The sequence below is a fragment of the Struthio camelus genome, chromosome 1 (assembly GCF_040807025.1).
Source record: "Struthio camelus isolate bStrCam1 chromosome 1, bStrCam1.hap1, whole genome shotgun sequence".
NCBI lineage: Eukaryota > Metazoa > Chordata > Aves > Struthioniformes > Struthionidae > Struthio > Struthio camelus.
In genome coordinates, this window is record NC_090942.1 from 213,420,886 (window position 1) to 213,440,673 (window position 19,788).

The following is a 19,788-nucleotide window of genomic DNA, read 5'->3' on the forward strand; positions in this document are numbered from 1 at the left end:
TAGGTTATAAAAGCTTTCCAACGCATCTCCAAAAGGTGGCAAACGGAAATGTTTGCTGTTTGTTTGCTGCGAAGTAGGGATTGCTCTTTGCTGAGGACTACGCAACGTTACTGACTAAAACTTTTCATAGACAAATATTAGCTGAAAGTCTTTTTTCCATGTCCATAAAGCAAACTTACAGCATAGCAATCTCTGCCCCGTTATCCTTGAAAGCTCATATCTTTTCCAATACGTTGCAGGCTTTAGAAAGGCAGACTTGCCTATTTCTGCTTCTATTGTGCAGTGCCTAATTTATAGTCTGAACAAGCGTCTCACTATAAAAGATTTGCTTCTCCCTGCTCACTTCCTATTTCCCACAGTTAAAGCAAGTTTCAAATAAAGGATTCACGGGCCTCCAAGCTTACAAATTAGGCAAAGTAACACTCAGAGCATTACCAAAGACTTTGTATTCAAAATGGTAAGTGAAAGGCCTAGACAGAGGCCTAGAGAAATACAATCGAATCAAAGCAGTCCAAAACCTAATGCAGGAAGTCTCTCCAAAGCTGTTTTTAATGTTGCCCATCACAAATACCTTTGGGTTAGGCCCTAATGTGTTTGAGTGAAAACTGGATAAATGCCAGGAGCTGCTTTATAGACATTTGAAGCTGGAAGAATCAGCTTGGCTAATTGCTTGGTCTGGGCACAGTGTTGTAGTACAACCTATTAAACGGCTGAATTGCTTAAACTCAGGTTACGCTTTTGTACTGTTTTTGAAAACCTATTTTGATTTAATATTGCTTTCAACAGTGTTACCACACAGCTTTATTTGCTACATCCTGACAAGTTTTTCTCCAACCCCATACTTACCATAAAAATGCAAATAGTTCCTCTACCAACCTCACTGGCCTATTATTTATACTTTAACATGTCCCTGTGTTGTGTTAAAATGGGGGGGGGAAATCTTTGTTTGAAAGGTAAGGCATTGCTGAGGTTGCTGGATGGGTCAGAAATAAAATTGAGGATTGGGCTAGTTCTCGTTTGGAGGAAACACGGCACTGAGGGAAAGTGAAAAATTGAATTGAAACACCGCATCTTCCCAGTCCTAGTAGCAGCCACAGACCTTCAGTGAACAGCTCAGGACTTCTGTCTTCAGAGAAGCGATTTATTTGGGCACAGCCGATATCTTGGCCGTGGATCTGTATATCCCCATTTTACTGGTCAAGCACAGACAAAACAGTAGACTCTTCTGAGGGCTGTTGTTTGCTTAATAGCTGTAAACCCATCAAAGGACCAAGTTTCACAGTAAAATTGTCTCCAATGTGCACAGGAGGATTCCAATGTCTTATCTCGGGTCTGATCACGGTCCTTGAAGGAGAACTTTTCACCACTCAGTTAATCAGTGTGATTAATCAACTCTTCATTTTTAAGAAACAATCTTCTAAAGAAAACAAGTTCTCTGAAAAATGAAATCACGTAACTGAGACCAAGTTCTATATCCTGAAATTTGTAGCTAAAGGTCAATCCTGAGCAGAAAGAATAAATAAAAACCCATAGCTTTCTGCATGGAAAGACAGAAAAGGGCAATGAATGGCAACTTCTCCCTTATGCAATTTCAACTGGAAGACTATTTGGCTCCAGCTGAAAGTACTGTGAGCGACAACGTATTGATCTACAGATACTTTTCATGGGAAAGAGAATGTTCCCAGCTGAATATTCAAAATAGTGACTTGCCTCCACCTGCAAAGCATGAGATGATTTCATAATAACTGAAATTGAGGCACTTTTTGCCTTCTAGTTTGGAACCATCAGGATTCACATTTTAAAGGAATCTGTTTATAGTGATCAGGATGATGAGAAAGTAGAAGAAAGGAAGAGAATAAGCAAGATAGAAAACTACCTTTTTCATATAATACTATGACTCTAGGAGTTGGTTCCTCAAAAACAATTGGCAGCCAGTACAAGATTCTCAATAAAGTGAAAAATATTGTCACTTAGACGATTGCTCCCCACTGTATTGTACTTTTGTGGGTATTTTAGCAAAGCTCAACAGTAGGCAGGAGGCTCTACAAAGAAATGCTGCTCCTATGTTGAACTTGGACATAAAGGACCTGAGTTGTACAGTGCAAAAATAGGAGCCTTTGTTATAACTTGACTCATGATCAAGAGAATCTCTAACATTATTTAGTCAAAGTTAGTCAATGTTGTAGCAGGAATGGGGGTTCAGATATCATCAAATTGATTTCTCACTGGCAGGTCCTTTGCTCTGCTCAAGCAAGGGCAAAAGATCCTTTCTCATCCAGGATGAATGTTGTAGCCGGTGGCTAGAAGCAGAGGTTTCTGCACCGAGCTGCCTTCCCGGCTTCCCTTGAACACGCGGGAAGCAGACACCCCGGTCCCCTCCTCGAGGCCAACAGCTTGGCTGGCAGCTGCAGGAATCACATTTCGCAGCAACTGAGAGCCAACGTATGAGTTCAGCCTTTCATAAATTACCACATGGCCTTGAGCAATGATGAATTAAGCTAAGGGAAAAACAAAAGCTCTCAGTGGCTTATTCCTGACTTAGCCTTCCTAGAAGTTAATCAGTTGGGTTTTTCATACTTCAACACATAAATCAAACAAATCAACATTTCATCTTCTGTTCCCCGCTCCGCCCTTCCCCTTCACCCCCATCCTGTTTGGATCGCAGGCTGCTCAGAGGCAAGCTGCACGGGCAGCAGGGTGGGTGAGAGCAGGTCCACAAGGACTGCCGCTCTCAGTTCCCACTTGGAGGTTGCATTCACGCTTGCAGGCAGGTGATCCCTCCCTGATCCCTCCTGTCTCAAATAGGCTTTCAGTTATGAATGAAGCTTGAGATTCTTTTAAAATGCTTCTTAAGGCTTTGTTTCTTTATTTTTCTTGTTTTCCTTCTATTTTTTTGTCTTCACAACAGCAACCTGCTAACCCAACAGATGTAACTTTTAAATCAGTACGATTGCCTTCCTCTTATGGTACAGTAGTGAAGCATGTGTGCAGTAAGGCGTGGAGGAAGTGAACGCTTTATCAGAACCTAAGGCGTGTAGGAACACTGCTGGAGAAACTTATACAAGTCCTTGGTAGTGATCATACTACTGAAGGAAAAATCTTTGGTATTTTACACTGTATTTTACCACCTCCGACTGTGTAATAGACAAAAGGCCAGGAGAAGATAAAGGGAAAACAGGTGTGGTGGAATAAAAAAGAAAGACTGTTCCATTTGGCATGATGCACATCAGCTGTTCCATAATAAACCATTGCACTTTGAGGGGCTTTATATTATCTAATTTTTACACAGGTGGATAATTTTATAGTTTTGCTTTCTCCCCACTTCCTTTTCTACCATATCTTTTGGCAGCTATAATTAAAAGTGCAGGTGGTACTATGCATATGAGACAAAATACTTACAATGTCATTTTACTAGAATTCAGAACAAGGCCATCAGTAGATGCTTTTTTAACATTTTCTATGACATATTTTACTTAATTTATCAGTTTAATTTTTTAGTATCGTTCTAAAAGGAAATGAAGATGAATAGGGTCACGGAAGGCACTGTAGTAAAAAATACAAAAATATTTTGTAACAGGCAGGGATAATTAGAGCATCATTCTGGCAGGTTTGAGACAATGATCAGTTTTGAAATCTCTACTGCGAAAAGTTAGAGAAACACATTTTCAGTTGTTACACAGGCCACAATTAAATTCTTAAACAGTAACTGCGTAAAGAGCAGGGAATGGAGGACAGAAGGGTTTGCACCCATTGCTGATTATCTAATGATTTACTATTACAACGTTAAATGACTGTCTTACATTTTTAAATAGGTCACATCACTGTTACAAAGAATGCTTAGGCTTCTTTTAGAATGCAACAGCTTTATTGAAATATGTTTTTACCATATGTTTTAATTAAATATGTAGGTTTTTTATCAGAAAAAGTTTTGAGGATTGGCATAGGAAACAGTATTAAATCATAAGCAGCAAGAACAAGAAATATAATTTCCATGAGAATAGACATTATTTGTATTCAGCAAATCAAAGTTCTCTGTGCTTTTTAATATTTGTTTAGCTAAAATGTTTGCAAGAAAAAAGAGGGTGTTAACATCCCACCTCTGAAAAGCTGACTGACAGTGTCGCCAAGTTTTTAAAGAAAAACTAAAAAAAAAAAAAAACTTAACGGCTGAAGAGAAAGCCTTCTGGAAAGAGAATGTAAAGAGGTCCGTCAGTCCGCTTAGCTCGTCTACCAGAAGACTGAGAGGTAATTTGATTACTCTGAATAAGTGCTTTCCTGGGCAGAAAATACTGGTTTTTAAGGAGCTCTTTAATCGAGCAGAGAAAGGCATAACAGGGAATACAGACCAGATATAATCAAGTTAAAAAATAAGGGATATTTTTAGCAGAGAGGCAATTAGTTACTTAAATGAACTAACTGGGAAAATAGTAGATTCTCTACCACTTAATTTTCTATCAACTGATGTTTTCTTATCAAGAGCGGATTATCAAGACAAGTTATCGGATCGGGTACAGCGATAATTAGATAGAGATTTTAGGGCTGGTGAAAAACTGGAATTCAGATTCAGAAAACATTCAATGATTTAATAGTCTCTTAGGAAATTCAGTGCTGTAGTTGAATTAATACAGATTTATATCTGAACCATTTAAACAAAAAGGCAAGGTAAAATCGAATCATCTGTGTGTGGATGTGTGCGTATATACGTATAAATATGTTTATAAAAATTTAAGGCTTGCTTTCTACGTTACAAAGAAACAAATAACATCTCAAACCCATTTTTTCATTTCCTCTGTACATCATATTTAATCTGGGATTTGAGGCTGCACACAGGCTTTTTGAACTAGTATGCATTTTTCCTCATGTGTCAAATAATATTCAGGCTTTAGGCACACTTTAAACTCCAGCACTAACTTGGATGTAGGATTTCAGACCTTAGCTAATCCATACCTCCTAACTCCACCTCATAGTGAAGGATTTTGCCCTTTGGAGTCTCCCTGGTGCCACCTGGACTGCTGAGCCCCCAATCCTGTGCGTGTACCCTGACCATGTCCCAACTGCAGATTGGGGCAAAACGGGCAAATGTGCTGACCGCCTCCCACAGATGGGACCCAAGCAAAGGAAACCCAGGCTCTCTGGCGGGAGCTCTCCGATAAGGATGTGTCACAGCCGGTGTTATCCCGGCACTTCACAGTTATTTGACCCAACTTTTTATTTGCTCAAAATCACTAACCCCGGTATGCAAGCCTGGGTGGCAGAGCTTCACTGGGGCTGTCCCCAAAAGACAATGTAATCACAAGCAGCGACACTAAAGGAGAGATCTTTTGAATTTTAAGTTTCCGCTCCGAACAATTTCCTCTCTGAACAATTGATCTTGTGTCCCACATCTGGGTCCTGGGAGGATGAGAGGTATAAATTCCATTTAATAAAATCAATAGTAATATTCCCCAACACCACAGAATCACTATTGTATTTTGGACCATTACTGGGTCATACAATTGTCAAAATCCAAGCTTAGCTGCCTATGATATGGACTCTCTCAGCTGGAGGAAGGAGAATTACTTTTGTGTGAGCAAGAAGACGGCAAAAGGAGAAGTACCGCTCTGAAACATTCAACAGCCAATCCTTTACAAACAGATGGAAACGTCTGAAAGATATCCCCTGTATCAGTTAACAGTGGTCTCAAAGGATGAGCTTTGATTTGAATGGCAAAATTATTATTTTTATAGCATATACATTCCACTAACAAATGCAAAATTTGCCAAAAAAGGAATGTGATATTCTACCTGAGTCGTGGCAATGTTTGTTCCATCGGTGACCTCCACAGTCATATTATATATTGACCTCTGCTCTGCATCCAAGGGCTTTGCAATGACAATAGTGCCCACTCCCTTCTCCGCGTCGAAAGAACTATCGTAATTCCCTCCTAATTGTTGCACAAAAATACAATTAAATTAGCCATCTCCGGAAAATTTCCACTGAAAATGCACCTAAAAGTGGGCATATCTGTTTACTGGCATCCATCTTAATGGCCTGCCTTATGCATACACAGTACATGTACTGATACGTCTTTGTTCGCAACTCATTTATATTTCAAAGCACAGTCTGTATATTGGAAAGCAGATATCATTAAAATGCACTGCAAAAAAAAAAAAAAAAAAAAATCCAGCAGTATATTTAAGTGAACCATAACCGAGTCTATAAAAAGAGTCAAATGGCTATAAGATGTGTGCCCTAGTAGTTTGTGTAACGAACAAGCACAATTATCTTTTTGTATTAAAATCATTTTAAGATGGTTTCATTCTGTAAATTCTGTTTTCAGGAATTCTCACCAATACTCATGGGTGCAAAGACTGTCGACTGAGTCTTTAAAAATGACAATTACAATCAATTTAAAAAATGCAAATAGCGATTTGTTATGTTAATTTCAAGGACAATGATAATTACTGACAGCAAAGGTCAAATTCTACTAGTCTTTTAGGAATTATTTAAATAGATCTGACAGGATACACATCATAAATTCCTTTCCATTAAAAAAAAACCCTCACAAAGCACTATTCTGAAACTAATATCCCCTTATCCTGTCACACTGAATGATACAGCAGTGCAAAAAATCCTCCTGAGTCTCAAGTAAAAGAAAAAAAGAAAAAGAAAAAAATCTATTAAAAAGTAAGAGAAAGCCATAAATAATTTGAGATTAAAGGGTTACAGGATTTCTCAGCCACAGTTACAGTTTATAAATTAGAACCACTCATTACGTTCAGAAGTAAAGCATACACTCCCTGCTGCTAAGCTGCTTCTACTCACTCAGCTATAAAGTGGAATTTATTATGAATTCAGCCTGAAATTTTGGAGGCTGGGGACAGGGAGAGGGGGAACACAACGCTGCTGACAGAAGAACTCTTAAAGTGCATTAATTACACAACAGTACAATTCCGCTAGCTACATTCTCCGACGACCCGGTCCTGCAAAGCGAAAAATGCTTTCAACCCGCACCGCTAATAAAACTTTTGTAAGAGCTGCTCAGACCTTCTGGGATTAGATCCACAGGTAGAAAAATATCCATTCCATCAACTTAGTTCTCAGGTAATAACTTTTTTAAATGGCTGCTGTATTATCCCCCAAAGGCTTTTATTTCAGGGGTGTCGGCAGAGAAGTGGAGGGGACAGTTTCCTTGTTCTGCCATCAACTCTTGCATCTTGATGCCGACCAACAACCAGAATTACTCTTATAAACAGTTGTGCCTTTAGTGAGAGGAAAACGTTTTGGCATTCCAAGAAGCTGCAGATTTGGGAAGATCACTGCAGGTGAGCAGAGTGAAATCACAGCCCCTGAATTCCTGAATGCGGAGAAAGCCTCACTTCCCTCTCCCTCTCGCACAAGCTACTGCAACGAGTGTTTAAAACAGAAGCGGCATTGCTTTGTCTCTATCTGCCTTGGAGTACATTCAGGAACGGGGAGAAGAAAGGGGAAGGAGGAATAAGGATCCAGGTGACCTATGCAAGGGAAGGGTAGAATTGGTGAACTCCCTCTGCTGGTTAAGTGATTCAAAAGAACCACGCCATCAGACTCCTCTACACTGAATAAATATATATGTAAACATACATATATATGTATGCATAATATGTATATACAGCTCTGAGCCTCATAGAGGTAGTTGTGGTTCTCTAGTAAAACACTGCCACTGGATCTGCTGTGATTTACGGTAGGTAGAAACACTGCTTCTTCCCTAGCCTCTTTCTGCAAACCCAAACTGCATATTGCTCTCAATTGTTATATATTTAACATTATTTGACTGCCAGAAAGAGTACAATTGTCTTTGACATTGAAGTAATACCAAGGTATACGGATATCGATCATATGTTGAGGATTTTTTTTTTAAAGATAGTCAAGAAGAGAAAGATGCCATCTCCCAATTAATGTTTTAAATGGATTTACTTGAGGAATACTGCACCATGAAACTCTGAAAAACATCACCTTCGAAGGGAGTTTCTAGATTCCTGTGAGGAAATCTCTGCTAAAATGCAGCTAGCCCTGGCACAGAATGCACTTTACAAAGCGAATGTTTCAGACTGATAACCATGAGAAACAGAATGAAAGCCTGCACTTCAAGATGCTTAATAATCATCTTAATGAGTGATCAAAAAATGATGTGCTATCAATTGACATACACTTCCAAAGAAACCCTGTCTTTTAAACTTTCAAGAAGTAAAATAATGGGAGGATTAAAAAGAGATGTTTTAAATATCTTTCCTCTGCTGACTTAGTGAAGTGTCTGCAGGGCATTAAATGGTGTACCGCAAATACACCCACTTCAAGCAAATTTAATCAAACACAGGAAATTCTTCCTTTAAAATAGGAATTTAATCCATCCTATGAGTTTTGATTTGACACATGCATCTTCCAAAATAGTTTAGTGACAAAAAAATATATCATCTCAGTCACCAGCCACCCTTCCCTAGTCTACACGTGCAATGCACTTGAATTCACGTAAATTCATTTCCTACTAAACAATGCAGAAACTGCATCAAACTCTGAGACGGTGACTGGTCAGAAAGCATCTTGCTGTGAGATTGGAGATTATAATCTCTTTTGGAGTAAAGTCCTCACTTACTTTTGATTCACTCTGGTCATTTTAACAGACCGCAGTCAGCTGTGACAATGAAGAGCCAGTCAAATGGTTCAGCTCCTGGGAGCAGTCAGGCTGCCTGCGATATTTGGGTTCTGCCTCTCATCTAATGAGTGCCAGAGGCAGTCTGGAAATGCTTTGTATTCCTCCTCAGTCTTTTTATACCCTCAAAACAACTTGTACGATGTACGCTGCTGAAATGACACTTCCCACTGAAGAATACTTGGTAAATTAGTGATAAACACTAAACTCTAACCACCTTTATAGATGCGTTAAATATATGCACAGCCTACTATGAAGCCCCCAGAGAAGCATCCAACAGAATTATCTGGGAAAGATGGATGCTGGAGGGGGTATGGAGAGAGAGAGAACAAAGACATGTAAAAGACAAAGATAATTTTTCTCTTAGAAACTCGTGCAGTTAAACTATTCTGGGAATACCACTCGAAGCAGCTTCCTTCCAAAGGATGCCTATGCAGAGGACGGAGGGCTGAGCCTGTAGGAGGTGAGAGCTGAGGAGGTGGTAACTTCACAGATTTCTGGGGTACTTGAGGCCAGTTTTCAAAAACATGCTGCTGTGGAACTTGAAATCCTTTTGAAATTAATTTATTTGCAGTGTCGTAAGCTCCAGTAATATCATTTTTACTGAGTTACAATGGAACATTTAGCACTTTCCTTGATCATAATCTTAGGATGAAAGGGGGCTGAGGATGATGACTTTTTTTTTCAGCGGCTCAGTTTTATTAATGTGAATTTTTATTACTTTTTCCATTTTCAAACATACGGCACATGCTTTCCTTTTTATTGTCTAGTAAAACTCCTGCTTTCAGATACAAGATATTTAGAAGTTGTCTTTACTAATGTGCTTGTAATTGCATTAGGAAAGAAATATTTCATATGAAGGTAATACACTGTGAGTTCCCCAGGCATTTCAGGAAAATCCATGACAAAGAAGGCAAGTGGACTGAACCGATCTGGCTAGCAGGTTGTCCTGAGGAACCTTTCTAGTACCAAATGACCTAAGAGAGACGTGGATTAGCCCTTGTTTGTAAGCATTGCAGGTTAAGACGTCTTCAGTCAAGATTAAAGCCTTCCTTTAAAATACCCTGATAAACTGAAACACTTAGGGTAGGATTTCATGAAAAATTCACATTTACTTGCAATGCTATCTTTGAATGAGAAGAAATCTCGTGTTTAAATGATATAAATTCCATCCAGAGAGTGCCTTTTCTCTTTAATTGACAGTTAAGACTCCCAGAGATAACTCGCTCAGATATTCATAACTACACCTTGGACATCTGACCTTAAGTGAGATGATTTCCACCCTTAGTTTCTTGAGACTGCTGTTTATGATCTTTCATAAACCCAGGAAGTAGTAAATTTCCACAACTGAGTTTTTTACACTGTCTCTAGTCAATTCCAGCTATGTTACCAAATTCAGGAAGGCTGAAGAAATAGCCCCTTGTACAAAAGATTTTGGTTTTGGCCCTTGCTACAGTTTCATGAGACCTATCTAATGCAGCCCAGATTTTCAATTTGACAGATGGTAGAGTATGGTCAAGAAAGGGGTCTCAGAAAATTGAACTGGAACACCCCTAAGCCAATAGACTGTAGGTTGCTTTCTTGCTATGGAGTAGCCTTGTTTACATTTTCCGGCTGAATCTGGAACGTCACCTTGGTTCTTAACTTGCTACTCAGCTTGACAGTAACTATAAGCACATTTTTCTTTCAAAAAAGGACCGTAAACTTTGTGAAGAATTAATTTTTCCTAAAAGAAAATGAGATGGTTAAACAAAAAGTGTTGAACAAACAGGAGGAGAATTTTCTAGGTCCTGTTTTTAGGTATGGGTGCTCTTAGTAAAGGTCTGTTTTAGAACAAATGAAGTGACTTTCTAGAACTTTCTATGTAAAGGTTATGGCCTATTCAGTTCAATGGATAGGCCAAGAAAAACTTCCCGAATTGCTAGAAGTGATTTCTAGAGGTCAATGGGAGAATTTGCCTATGGCAGGATACAACGCACATACACCTGTGGCCCTTTCGGATTCCAGGAAATTTTTGACTACCAAGCATATTCTCCTTTTATTTTGAATTTCGTATTTGCTGCAAGGAACAAAGCCCATGTCTCCCTTTTGTGGTACTTCTCCTAAATGAGGCTCCTTTTTGGAAGGACGCTGAGCCTCTTTACGTTCCTATCAACAGCTCATATGTAGTTCAAGACAGGACTATGCTGCTGTATCAAATCACTCTTTCCCCTAAGAAGAAAACATGCCAGCAAACTTGGAGTACTTGCAGGAAAATGAATCTTATTACCCATGTGAGCACCTTTTTTGCCTCTTTTCCAGTGGAATGTTCCACAGAAGTGGGCTTGCATATACACCCGAGCAATGTCTGATGACAGTGGAGGATCAGACTTGTTGTGTCTTAGACGCCAGACCAGATCATACTGAATTCTGGAGGATATCCCCAAATCAAACCTGCTAAAAACTTAAGAAGGCTCTTCCTTCACTAGCAGATAGCAAAGAACATATGTGCTTCATGTTTAAACTTAACAAAGACAGGATACGTCCAGATCTTGTCTCACTTGGCCTACTGTGCCACGATGGAGCAGTGAAGGAGTAGAGAAATATAGCAGATGATCTAATTTAAAGACTAGTGCTCTGAACAAGGTTGCTTAGGGCTGGAGTGATTTTCGCTTTTTTTGCTCCAGACTAAACCAACAACATTGAGGACAGCAATGATAAGCTGGACCAATTGCTGCACTGCTAGCATTGCCCAAAGCAGAGAATAATGGGAAAATATAAAAAGGGAACTGACCCTGAATTTCAAGAATGAGTCTAAAGTGCCTGTAGTATTTTTAGGAAAAGAAGTAGAGCCCAAATATCCCATTTTTCTGTTTTCAAAAGATATGAAATAAACCTGAACACTGTCTCAAGAAATACGGATTAAATTATAGAATTTTGTTAATCATAATATAATAATATTAGTAACACAACATGCAAAGATCTATTCTATTATCATGCTAGGAAGAAGAAAATACTGCAGACTTTGAATTTTCAAAAGCATAAAACTATTATAAGGACAGTCAAAGCCTTGGATTTGCTGCTAAGAAGCTGAAGGCACAGGCAAAAAAAAAAAAAAAAAAGAAAAAGAAAAAGAAAAAGAAAAGAAATCAGACGCTATTTTACCTAGTTCTAGAGAGGATAATTCAAAGGAGGCTAGCGAGGTGCATGTTTTTGACATTAATGAAAATTTGCAGCAGTGTGAACTATATGAACAATTCATTAGAATTAATAAATCTTAAAATTATTGCCATTTAAGTACCCTTGATAGAAAAGTTCTGATGTACTTTCAAAGTTTGGCTGTTCTTTTAAAGGTGTAGGTTGGAGGAAGAAAAAAAGATAGAGGGCAGCCTGTTTGGAGAATGAGAGAGGTGTTGCGCAACATGCTACTTAAGCAAAAACTAGCACCATGCAGCTTAGCTCCAGTGGTCAAAATAATTATCTCATCATTCCCACCACTAATACAAAGAAAGAAAGAGACACAGGGCACTCAGTTTACCCGGGAGAAATAAAGATCTCTGACTTATTTTGGAGCTTCCATTGAAAATTACTTTCTCAAAAATGACTGAATAAATTTAACACAACAGAAACAACCTGCGTTCACGTCTTGCACGTTGTGGGATCTGCATGAACTGAGAAGGGCATTGAATGCATTCTGAAAACAGAAATCTGATATGACATCTCAACCATTCCCAACTACACAAAAAAGCAAGCATCTCGTCCCTCTCTAGTCTATGCAGGAAAGATGATGTCTTTAAAGGAAGGGACCTAGCTCAGGAAGACCTGATCTCTCTGCCTGCAAAGGCACCTTCCTCTCTTGGAGTTGATTAGCTCAAGAAGGTAAACCATTTTTTAGGGGGCATATAACCAAGATGCAAATTAGATGTTGAAATTAGGCAGACAAAATCCTACACATCCTAACTTTAGCTTCCCTTCCACCCATTTTTAGGTATGAGAAAGGGCATATTATACATTAAAAAAGGGTCCTTTTGAATTCCACTGCCCATTTAGTTTGAAAAGGTCATAAACGTAAAGGTCAAGCTGCAAACTCTGTATTAAACCATGCCTCTACATAAGCCTTCAGGGCTTTTGTTGACATTACTGTGAGCTGTGCACAGAGGTCCAAAATCACAAAATACCAGATGGAGCAGGGTCAGGTCTAGCTTTTACAGCAGCACAGGATATATCTCTTGCATCAGCAGTCTCAGATAGCTTTCCATGGAATAGGACTAAACTTCTACTAAACCTAAGTCTTTCAGTGGGCTTTTCAGCACTAGACCCCAATGTTCCTCCAGCAGATAATCATCATTGACTCTTTTTCCACATGATGGTATTGAGGAATAAGGAGAAAAAGTGATTTTGATACTGACGCTGACTAAAGGCAGCAAAGATATTTTAAGCACAAAGTACTCTGACTATAAGCCTCTCAGGGCAGGTTTTATCTTTCCAAAATTGTGTGCGTAGAGTGCCTAGAACAACAGGGTCATGTGTATGGCTGGGATTGCTGGCTATTCCTAATGCAGAAATGGGTATTGTTATTACTGCTGTTATTAATAACAACAATAATAATTAATGACAAATACATATGATAACAGTATCAAATTGGATGGTCAGGCTGCCACCCATGAACCTACAATGTTTTGAGACCTTCCAGGTGTCCACACTTCTCACTAAGTCTAGGGAAGAAATATCTCCATGACCTTCTGCAGTGATTTAGCACCTTGCAGCATCAGGAGTTACATCCTATAGGGAAGCCATTAGGATTTTTGAAAAAGTAAAAACCTTCTTCTAAACCATTTAAACTATTTTAGCCATAAAGACCATATGAAATGACAAATTAAAGGCTTAAATTTCATCATCATCTTCTCTCCAGCATCACTGCTTGGGAGGCAAACATGGAATATTATTATAAGGTGCTGCTAGATTGCAAGTGTTTATTATAATGTAAAAGGACACAGCTAAAGAGCCGAGGCTGTCTCTCAGTTGTTAACACATACAACGTTTTAATGAGAGTTGGTGAATTCACTGAGGATGGACCAAAAGGCTGTGAGGGGCAGAAGAGTCCAGCAAAAGGTTCAAATGGGGAAAAAAGTGTCAATACAGTCGATAAAGAAGGATTTCTCCTGGGAGGAAAGTTGGGGTCAGTAAGCAAGAGAAAGAGAATGTAAACATTAGCTAATGAATTGCATGGAGCATACTGAAACAATCAAGGGAATGGAAGAGAACAGAGTAGGAAACATATGGTGTTCTTCCCCAGGGGCTAGCAGGAACCCCCAGACATGATAATAGCTTTGGGTTTAGTTTTAATGTGGTTGGCACTTCAGAAAACTTGCTACAAATTCAAGGAGGAAATGTAGCTGCTTCTGTCTTTCATCTGCACAAATTGGCAATAAAAGGTGGACGAAAATAACTGTGACAGATCCACTCTTGTGGACCTTCTCTTTCCTGTTGGCTAAACTGATCTGGAAATAGCTATGATGAAATGGAAGCAGGGCTCAGTCCCTGTAAATAAAGACTGCTAATACACCCTTTCCACTGAGTCTGTGGCAATGGCTTTTTGTTTCTCTAATCTTTCATAAAGTATTTGCTTCATAACTCATTATTTAAATAACATACTTTGCGTAGACATAGTGTTTTACATCCAAAGATATACAAATGCTATGTACAAGTACCTACAAATTCTAAGTAGCACAATAACTTTGCAGAGTCCTTGTGCTGTTGGCAACAGTCTCCTTTTGGAGTTGTTAAATGCGTTATTTTAAATGACCTAACTGCATCAGCAGCAGAAATAGGAAAGCAACACTCAGGAACACTGCTTCCTGTTCCTCTACCTCAAGCAAGTGATCCCCTCTACCTGCAGTCCTTCCAGCAGCTACACCCTTAACTGCATTGACCTAAGAGTTTAACACCGTAACTCCTACAGCTTCTCCTCCCCTTTGCTAAGTATAAGGACTTCTCCCTCCCTATTTTCATAAGCAATTTTATGTAAGGCAATTTTGTGGTTGAAATCTCACATCAGAACACATTTCTCTTTTTCAGTTTGCATTCAAGATGAACCTTTGGTGGCTCCGTTTGTAACCCATATGTTGACGCATTCCGTTCTGTTTCACATTGAAACGGATGGCGCTGGACTGTGAAAAGTTTGAATTAATTATTTGCAATAAACTGCGGAAAATCCGTGAATAAAATGATAATAATTGGACACAAATACGCTAAAAGCTGTCATAGAAAGAAACGTAGCACATCCATGTGTCGCATTGCATCCTGTCAAAGACACTTATGAAAGATGTAATATAACTTGTCTCAAAGAACTTGCAAAAATAAAAGGCAGCCTGGATAGTTGTATTTTAGCAAATGTGTTTGCACTAAGGGTACCTTCTGTTGAACAGTTCTGCCCACAAGCTGTCTGTAGAATATAGAACATCTCTCGAGCATGCTTGCCACCTTGAAGCAGGGCAGTCGGAAGCAGAAAAAAAAGAACAGAATGCAGAAAAAAAGGTGAAGAAAGAGAGAAATGAAGGACAGCAAGTCTAAGTACCATAAATACATTTAGAAATGAGATTAGCAAAGTATGACAATAGAATTTAAATGACAGACAACATTAAGATTGCAGTAAATAACATACTATGAAAAAAAACAATTCAGCCATACAGCGCTTTTTTTTTTTTCCAGCTTAGCTAAGGAGTTGTAACAAAAGCAGGAATATTACTATTATTATTGCAGTATTAAAATAGCGTTTTCATTTCAGTATTACAAAAATGGTTTTAATTTGTGGACAGTTGACTGTTAGTTTTCTTGATCTCAAAACCACACATCCTTCTGTTTTGCTTCTGAACTTTCTTCCTTACACCACTGGCTCCAAACTTACCGACAATATCGAACCACAGAGGAATGTTAGAAGGTTGCACAGAGACCACCCCGACGATTTCTGTCACTTTATCACTTTCCATGACGGTGAAGTTATAAAAAGGTTCATCAAAAGTCAGGGGCACTGGTGAGGGTGCAGGCTTTTTTATCCACTCAATGTGGAGGCGTGCAGTCGAAGATTTTTGGGGTCGGCCATTGTCCACTGCTTTTATCTGGTGGTTGTAAAGAAAACAGGACTCAGACTGAGCACACCAGTTTGTCACTTCAGATCTAGTTCTATTTCAAGAAAATACAAAAATGGGAAATGCTTGGAAAATGGCCTTTTTAATCCTTTATGCAAAATCCCCCCTAAAAAGGAGGAAGATGATAAACACTTTTTTCTCTTTTTTTTTTTCCACTCCACTTTGATTTTTCAGTGAAAAGACATCAGACTGAAATATTTTGATTTAAAAATGCTGATGTGAGGCCTCCTGGAGATGCAATGCAAGCACTTCATACACACATTTGCGCTTCAGAACAGATGTCCTTCTTAGACTACATCTTCCAAAGAGTCTCCTTATGCAAGAAGGGTGGGAGCTCTATAATGATAGCTCTCTGCTTCTGGGATGTCATGTACTTATGCTCACCCAGATCATGTTTAACTGTTTTTAAATGGTATTTGTATTGCAGATAAGATTGGTATTCCACATACTACCATCTTTGGGATTTTAGTGGAATTAAAAAAGTCTCAGATCATTTCCCTCACTTTCCAAAACAAATATCATTTTCAGTTTCACCGCATCTATTTTCATTGTTTTTGCTTCTCAGTGGCATTCATCAGAGTTGCCCAGCTTGGTGCTAATTCTTTATATTGCTATGTACTCTAGAGACAGGGCTAGACTCGATATTTGCCTGGAACACTTTATGGTTTTAGCACAGAAAAGACGAGATGAACACTGACAAACAGCTGAGGATAAGAAAAGGGAGAACATGGTTACAAAATGGGTGCAGTGTTGAATAACATCAGCATCTAGGAGTATGGAAGATTTTCCTTTAAACACTAAAGGAAATGTTTCTGCCTATATAGGATCACTGGTGTAAGGAAACGCTGTTACTATGCCTGTTAAAAATGGGAAATATTTTCCTGAAATACCATATATATTTCTTTCTCTGAAAACGTGTTAAGTGGGTTTGGTGCTAACACTTGCTACCCTGCTCCATTCAAGGAAGACAGGCCCTTAGGGAAAAGATGCTGAGTGTACGATGAGCAGTTTTAAGTTACAAAAACCTTCAGCTGCATAACAAGGGCCAGATCCCTGAAGGGAGGTGTAGCTCTACACACTGAAAGGCACTCGCCCAAAGAGGCATGTACTCTCACTCCGTTATTCTGACATTTGTTCTTTCGTTTTCCTGTCACCATTTTTAGCCATATGAAGGTACCCCAGCAGAGATCCATTACTGTAAATGACATCTCTTCATTTACTAAAGGGCCAGACTGTGAAACTCTGGTACATTTTCATCTCCTATATTTTTTGTCAAACCCTTAACAACAACTTTTTGGCTTATTGCTGTATATGAAGAGTGTAAATTCAAGCCCTATATTTCTTTCTCTCAAAAATACCATCTTGTCTCCTTTCTTTCTTTGACCTCATCTGTATAGTTTCAGTTCTGGCAGAAGTGTTTTGATTGAGATTTTTTTTAACTGAAATCGTTGTCATACTTAAACCCTTTAATGTAGTAAGAAGGGTATATATACTGTATACAGCATTTCTCCCTGAAGACTGTTAACTTGGACAGTACGAGGACCTTCCCCTTGTATCCACATTTAAATCCACAAAAAAGGTGAATGTCCCTTTGCAGCTGTACCTGTCTATTTAAATATGATACATCTCTGTGAACAAGCAGACCCTTCGTCTCCATTTTTGTGCATGCAAGGGGATGCCAACAATTTGCAAGCGGACTCTCTGAACAACCTGAGAATAATTCATTATGTGCAACGGCATGAAATTACTCTATCATCAGAATCAATTTTTAGCTATAGTTGTCCGTGAATGCTAGATTTCTCAGCACATTCAGATCTTACGTTAAACAGTCATGTATCACTATACAACAGGGTCTGTTTTTTCAAAAAATCAGTCAAATAACGTGTTTGTATGTGGACGAAAGAGCGCTTACTGTTAAGATGTCATAACTTCCTGCTGTAAACTGCTTTCTGGAAGAAACCATCCCTGTTTTGGGATCAATAAAAAATTTCCCATCATCATTTCCATCCACAATGCTGTACGAGATTTCTGCATTAGGGCCTTCATCTTTGTCGAAAGCAAAAGCTCTGTAGATAGGCTCCCCTCTTTTTTTACGGTCCCTCTCTGGCAACTTGATTTGATAGACTTTCTCTGGAAACTGAGGCTTGTTGTCATTCTCATCCAGAACCTGGACAACCACCCAAACTGAGGACTGCTTGGGAGATGTGCCCCCATCTGAGACGGTTACCTGAAAAACAGCAATAGAAGAATTACTCTGAGCAGAAAAAGTGGAACTTCATAAGTAGGCAGAACAACACACAAGGAAACACCCCTCCCTCCCAAAACCTGATCTGTGGTTTACAAAGTCTTCTGCCTAAGGTATAAAACTTATAACCAAGACATGTTCACTATAAATATTCTTACTACATAACCCAAATATACTCACAGGAGCAAGAAAGGGAATCAGGAAGATTTTTTACTTTTGGGATGAACTTTGAAACCGTAACCTGCGGAATAGAAACCTACTTCTCAAAGCATAAAATCCTATTACCTCAAACAGTTCTGTAACAGTTTAATTCAGAAGAAGAGTGAACTGGACTTAACCCATTGAGCAGAATCCTTGCTTTTTTGCATTTTTTTGGGTAGTTTCTGCAGTTATACACCCAATCTGAAAGAACTGCTTTTTCTTAAAACCTAAATGAATCACTGTCATTTTTTCCCATTTCCTACTTGGAATTTCGTAAACAATGAAAGGATTTCTGTCAGTTTTTCATTCATTACTTGGAATTTGACAGCTCATTAATCCCAAACCTGCTTTATACGATTGTAAGGGGAATAGAGAGGTATGCAGTAAAAATTTCTGCTGCAGTGTTTAAAGAGCGCATTTGTTACGTAGAAATGCATAACAAATATAATATTAGAGACAAAAGTTAATTATTAATTTAGCTAAGACTTAAACAGAATTACTAGTAATTTTCACCTTGAAACACTGTGGAAATGAAATGATCCATGATCAACAAGCACTCAAGAGATTCAAAAATATGCCTTCCAAAATGCAATCAATATGTTTCAAGCTTCTCCTTCAATCTTTCCATTGTATTTTTTAAATGTAAAGAAATAAGGCAGAAAGTTATTTCTCTTTGCATGAAAGAAGTTCCAATTTCACTTTCAGCTACATACACTATCATGCCCTATCCTATAATAGCAATTTTTCATGACGGTGACCCAAAATATTACATACACTTGCCTAGCTTGTACTGACCATTACACATCGATTGCTTTGCTGGTTAACTGCTCAGTGCTTTATTTTTCCTTAAATGTTTCCATGTTTCCTTACAAAGCATACAATCCCGAGTTACGATCCCTAGGAAAACCAAAAACGTCCTGAGAACCCCGTCCCTTGCCATCGTCCCCTCCCCGCAGCAAGAAACCTAAACTTAGGGCAACCCTGAGATCAGCAGAAAAACACAGTTTTTAAGAGAAAGGCGAGAGACCTTTTCCCTTCCATGTTCCTAACTATACTGGACTGACAGCCTTAGAGACTTACACTACTTGCAGATAAAACCGGTATGAAAATATATAGCTGCAATGTAAAACTCCCCAAATCAGCCAATAACTCATGCGGAGAGTGCAGCCTCCTCTCCCAAGGACCTTGTGTCAGCTTTGGGCCTCTCCCTCCTAAGATGGTCAGCACGGTTGCCAGTGAGTCCCCGCTGGGATCGCACCTTGTGATAGGGACACAGGTCTGCCAAGAGCCGGTCGGGTCTCCCGCAAGCCCCCGGTGCGCTGGCCGGCACAAACGGTGGTGACTTTGCCTTTCCACCCGGGGAGAGTACCACCGCTGGAAACCACCGCTGGAAACCTCCGCCTCCCCACGTCACCAGGCCAGAACGACTTCAGAGCTTTTTTTGCAAACACAAAGCCACTTCTGCCAATACTGCCCCCTCCTCTCATTACAAACTTTAACCAATAAATAAATTTTGCCCCACTAAGAAGCTGATCACACCTATTTTT

General features: G+C 39.1%; 1 protein-coding gene across 3 annotated transcripts in view; it reads right to left on the bottom strand.

Moving 5' to 3' along the window:
* The window catches only part of FAT3 (FAT atypical cadherin 3), a 385,938-nt gene that overhangs the window by 95,343 nt on the left and 270,807 nt on the right, over positions 1 to 19,788 (bottom strand). For all 3 annotated transcript variants that reach the window (XM_068930522.1, XM_068930524.1, XM_068930523.1), the window contains 3 exons: positions 17,708 to 18,022; positions 15,555 to 15,765; positions 5,784 to 5,923 (listed from right to left, as the gene is read on the bottom strand). In XM_068930522.1, coding sequence (XP_068786623.1) covers positions 5,784 to 5,923; positions 15,555 to 15,765; positions 17,708 to 18,022 — 666 coding nt within the window. The remainder of the gene's footprint in view (positions 1 to 5,783; positions 5,924 to 15,554; positions 15,766 to 17,707; positions 18,023 to 19,788) is intronic.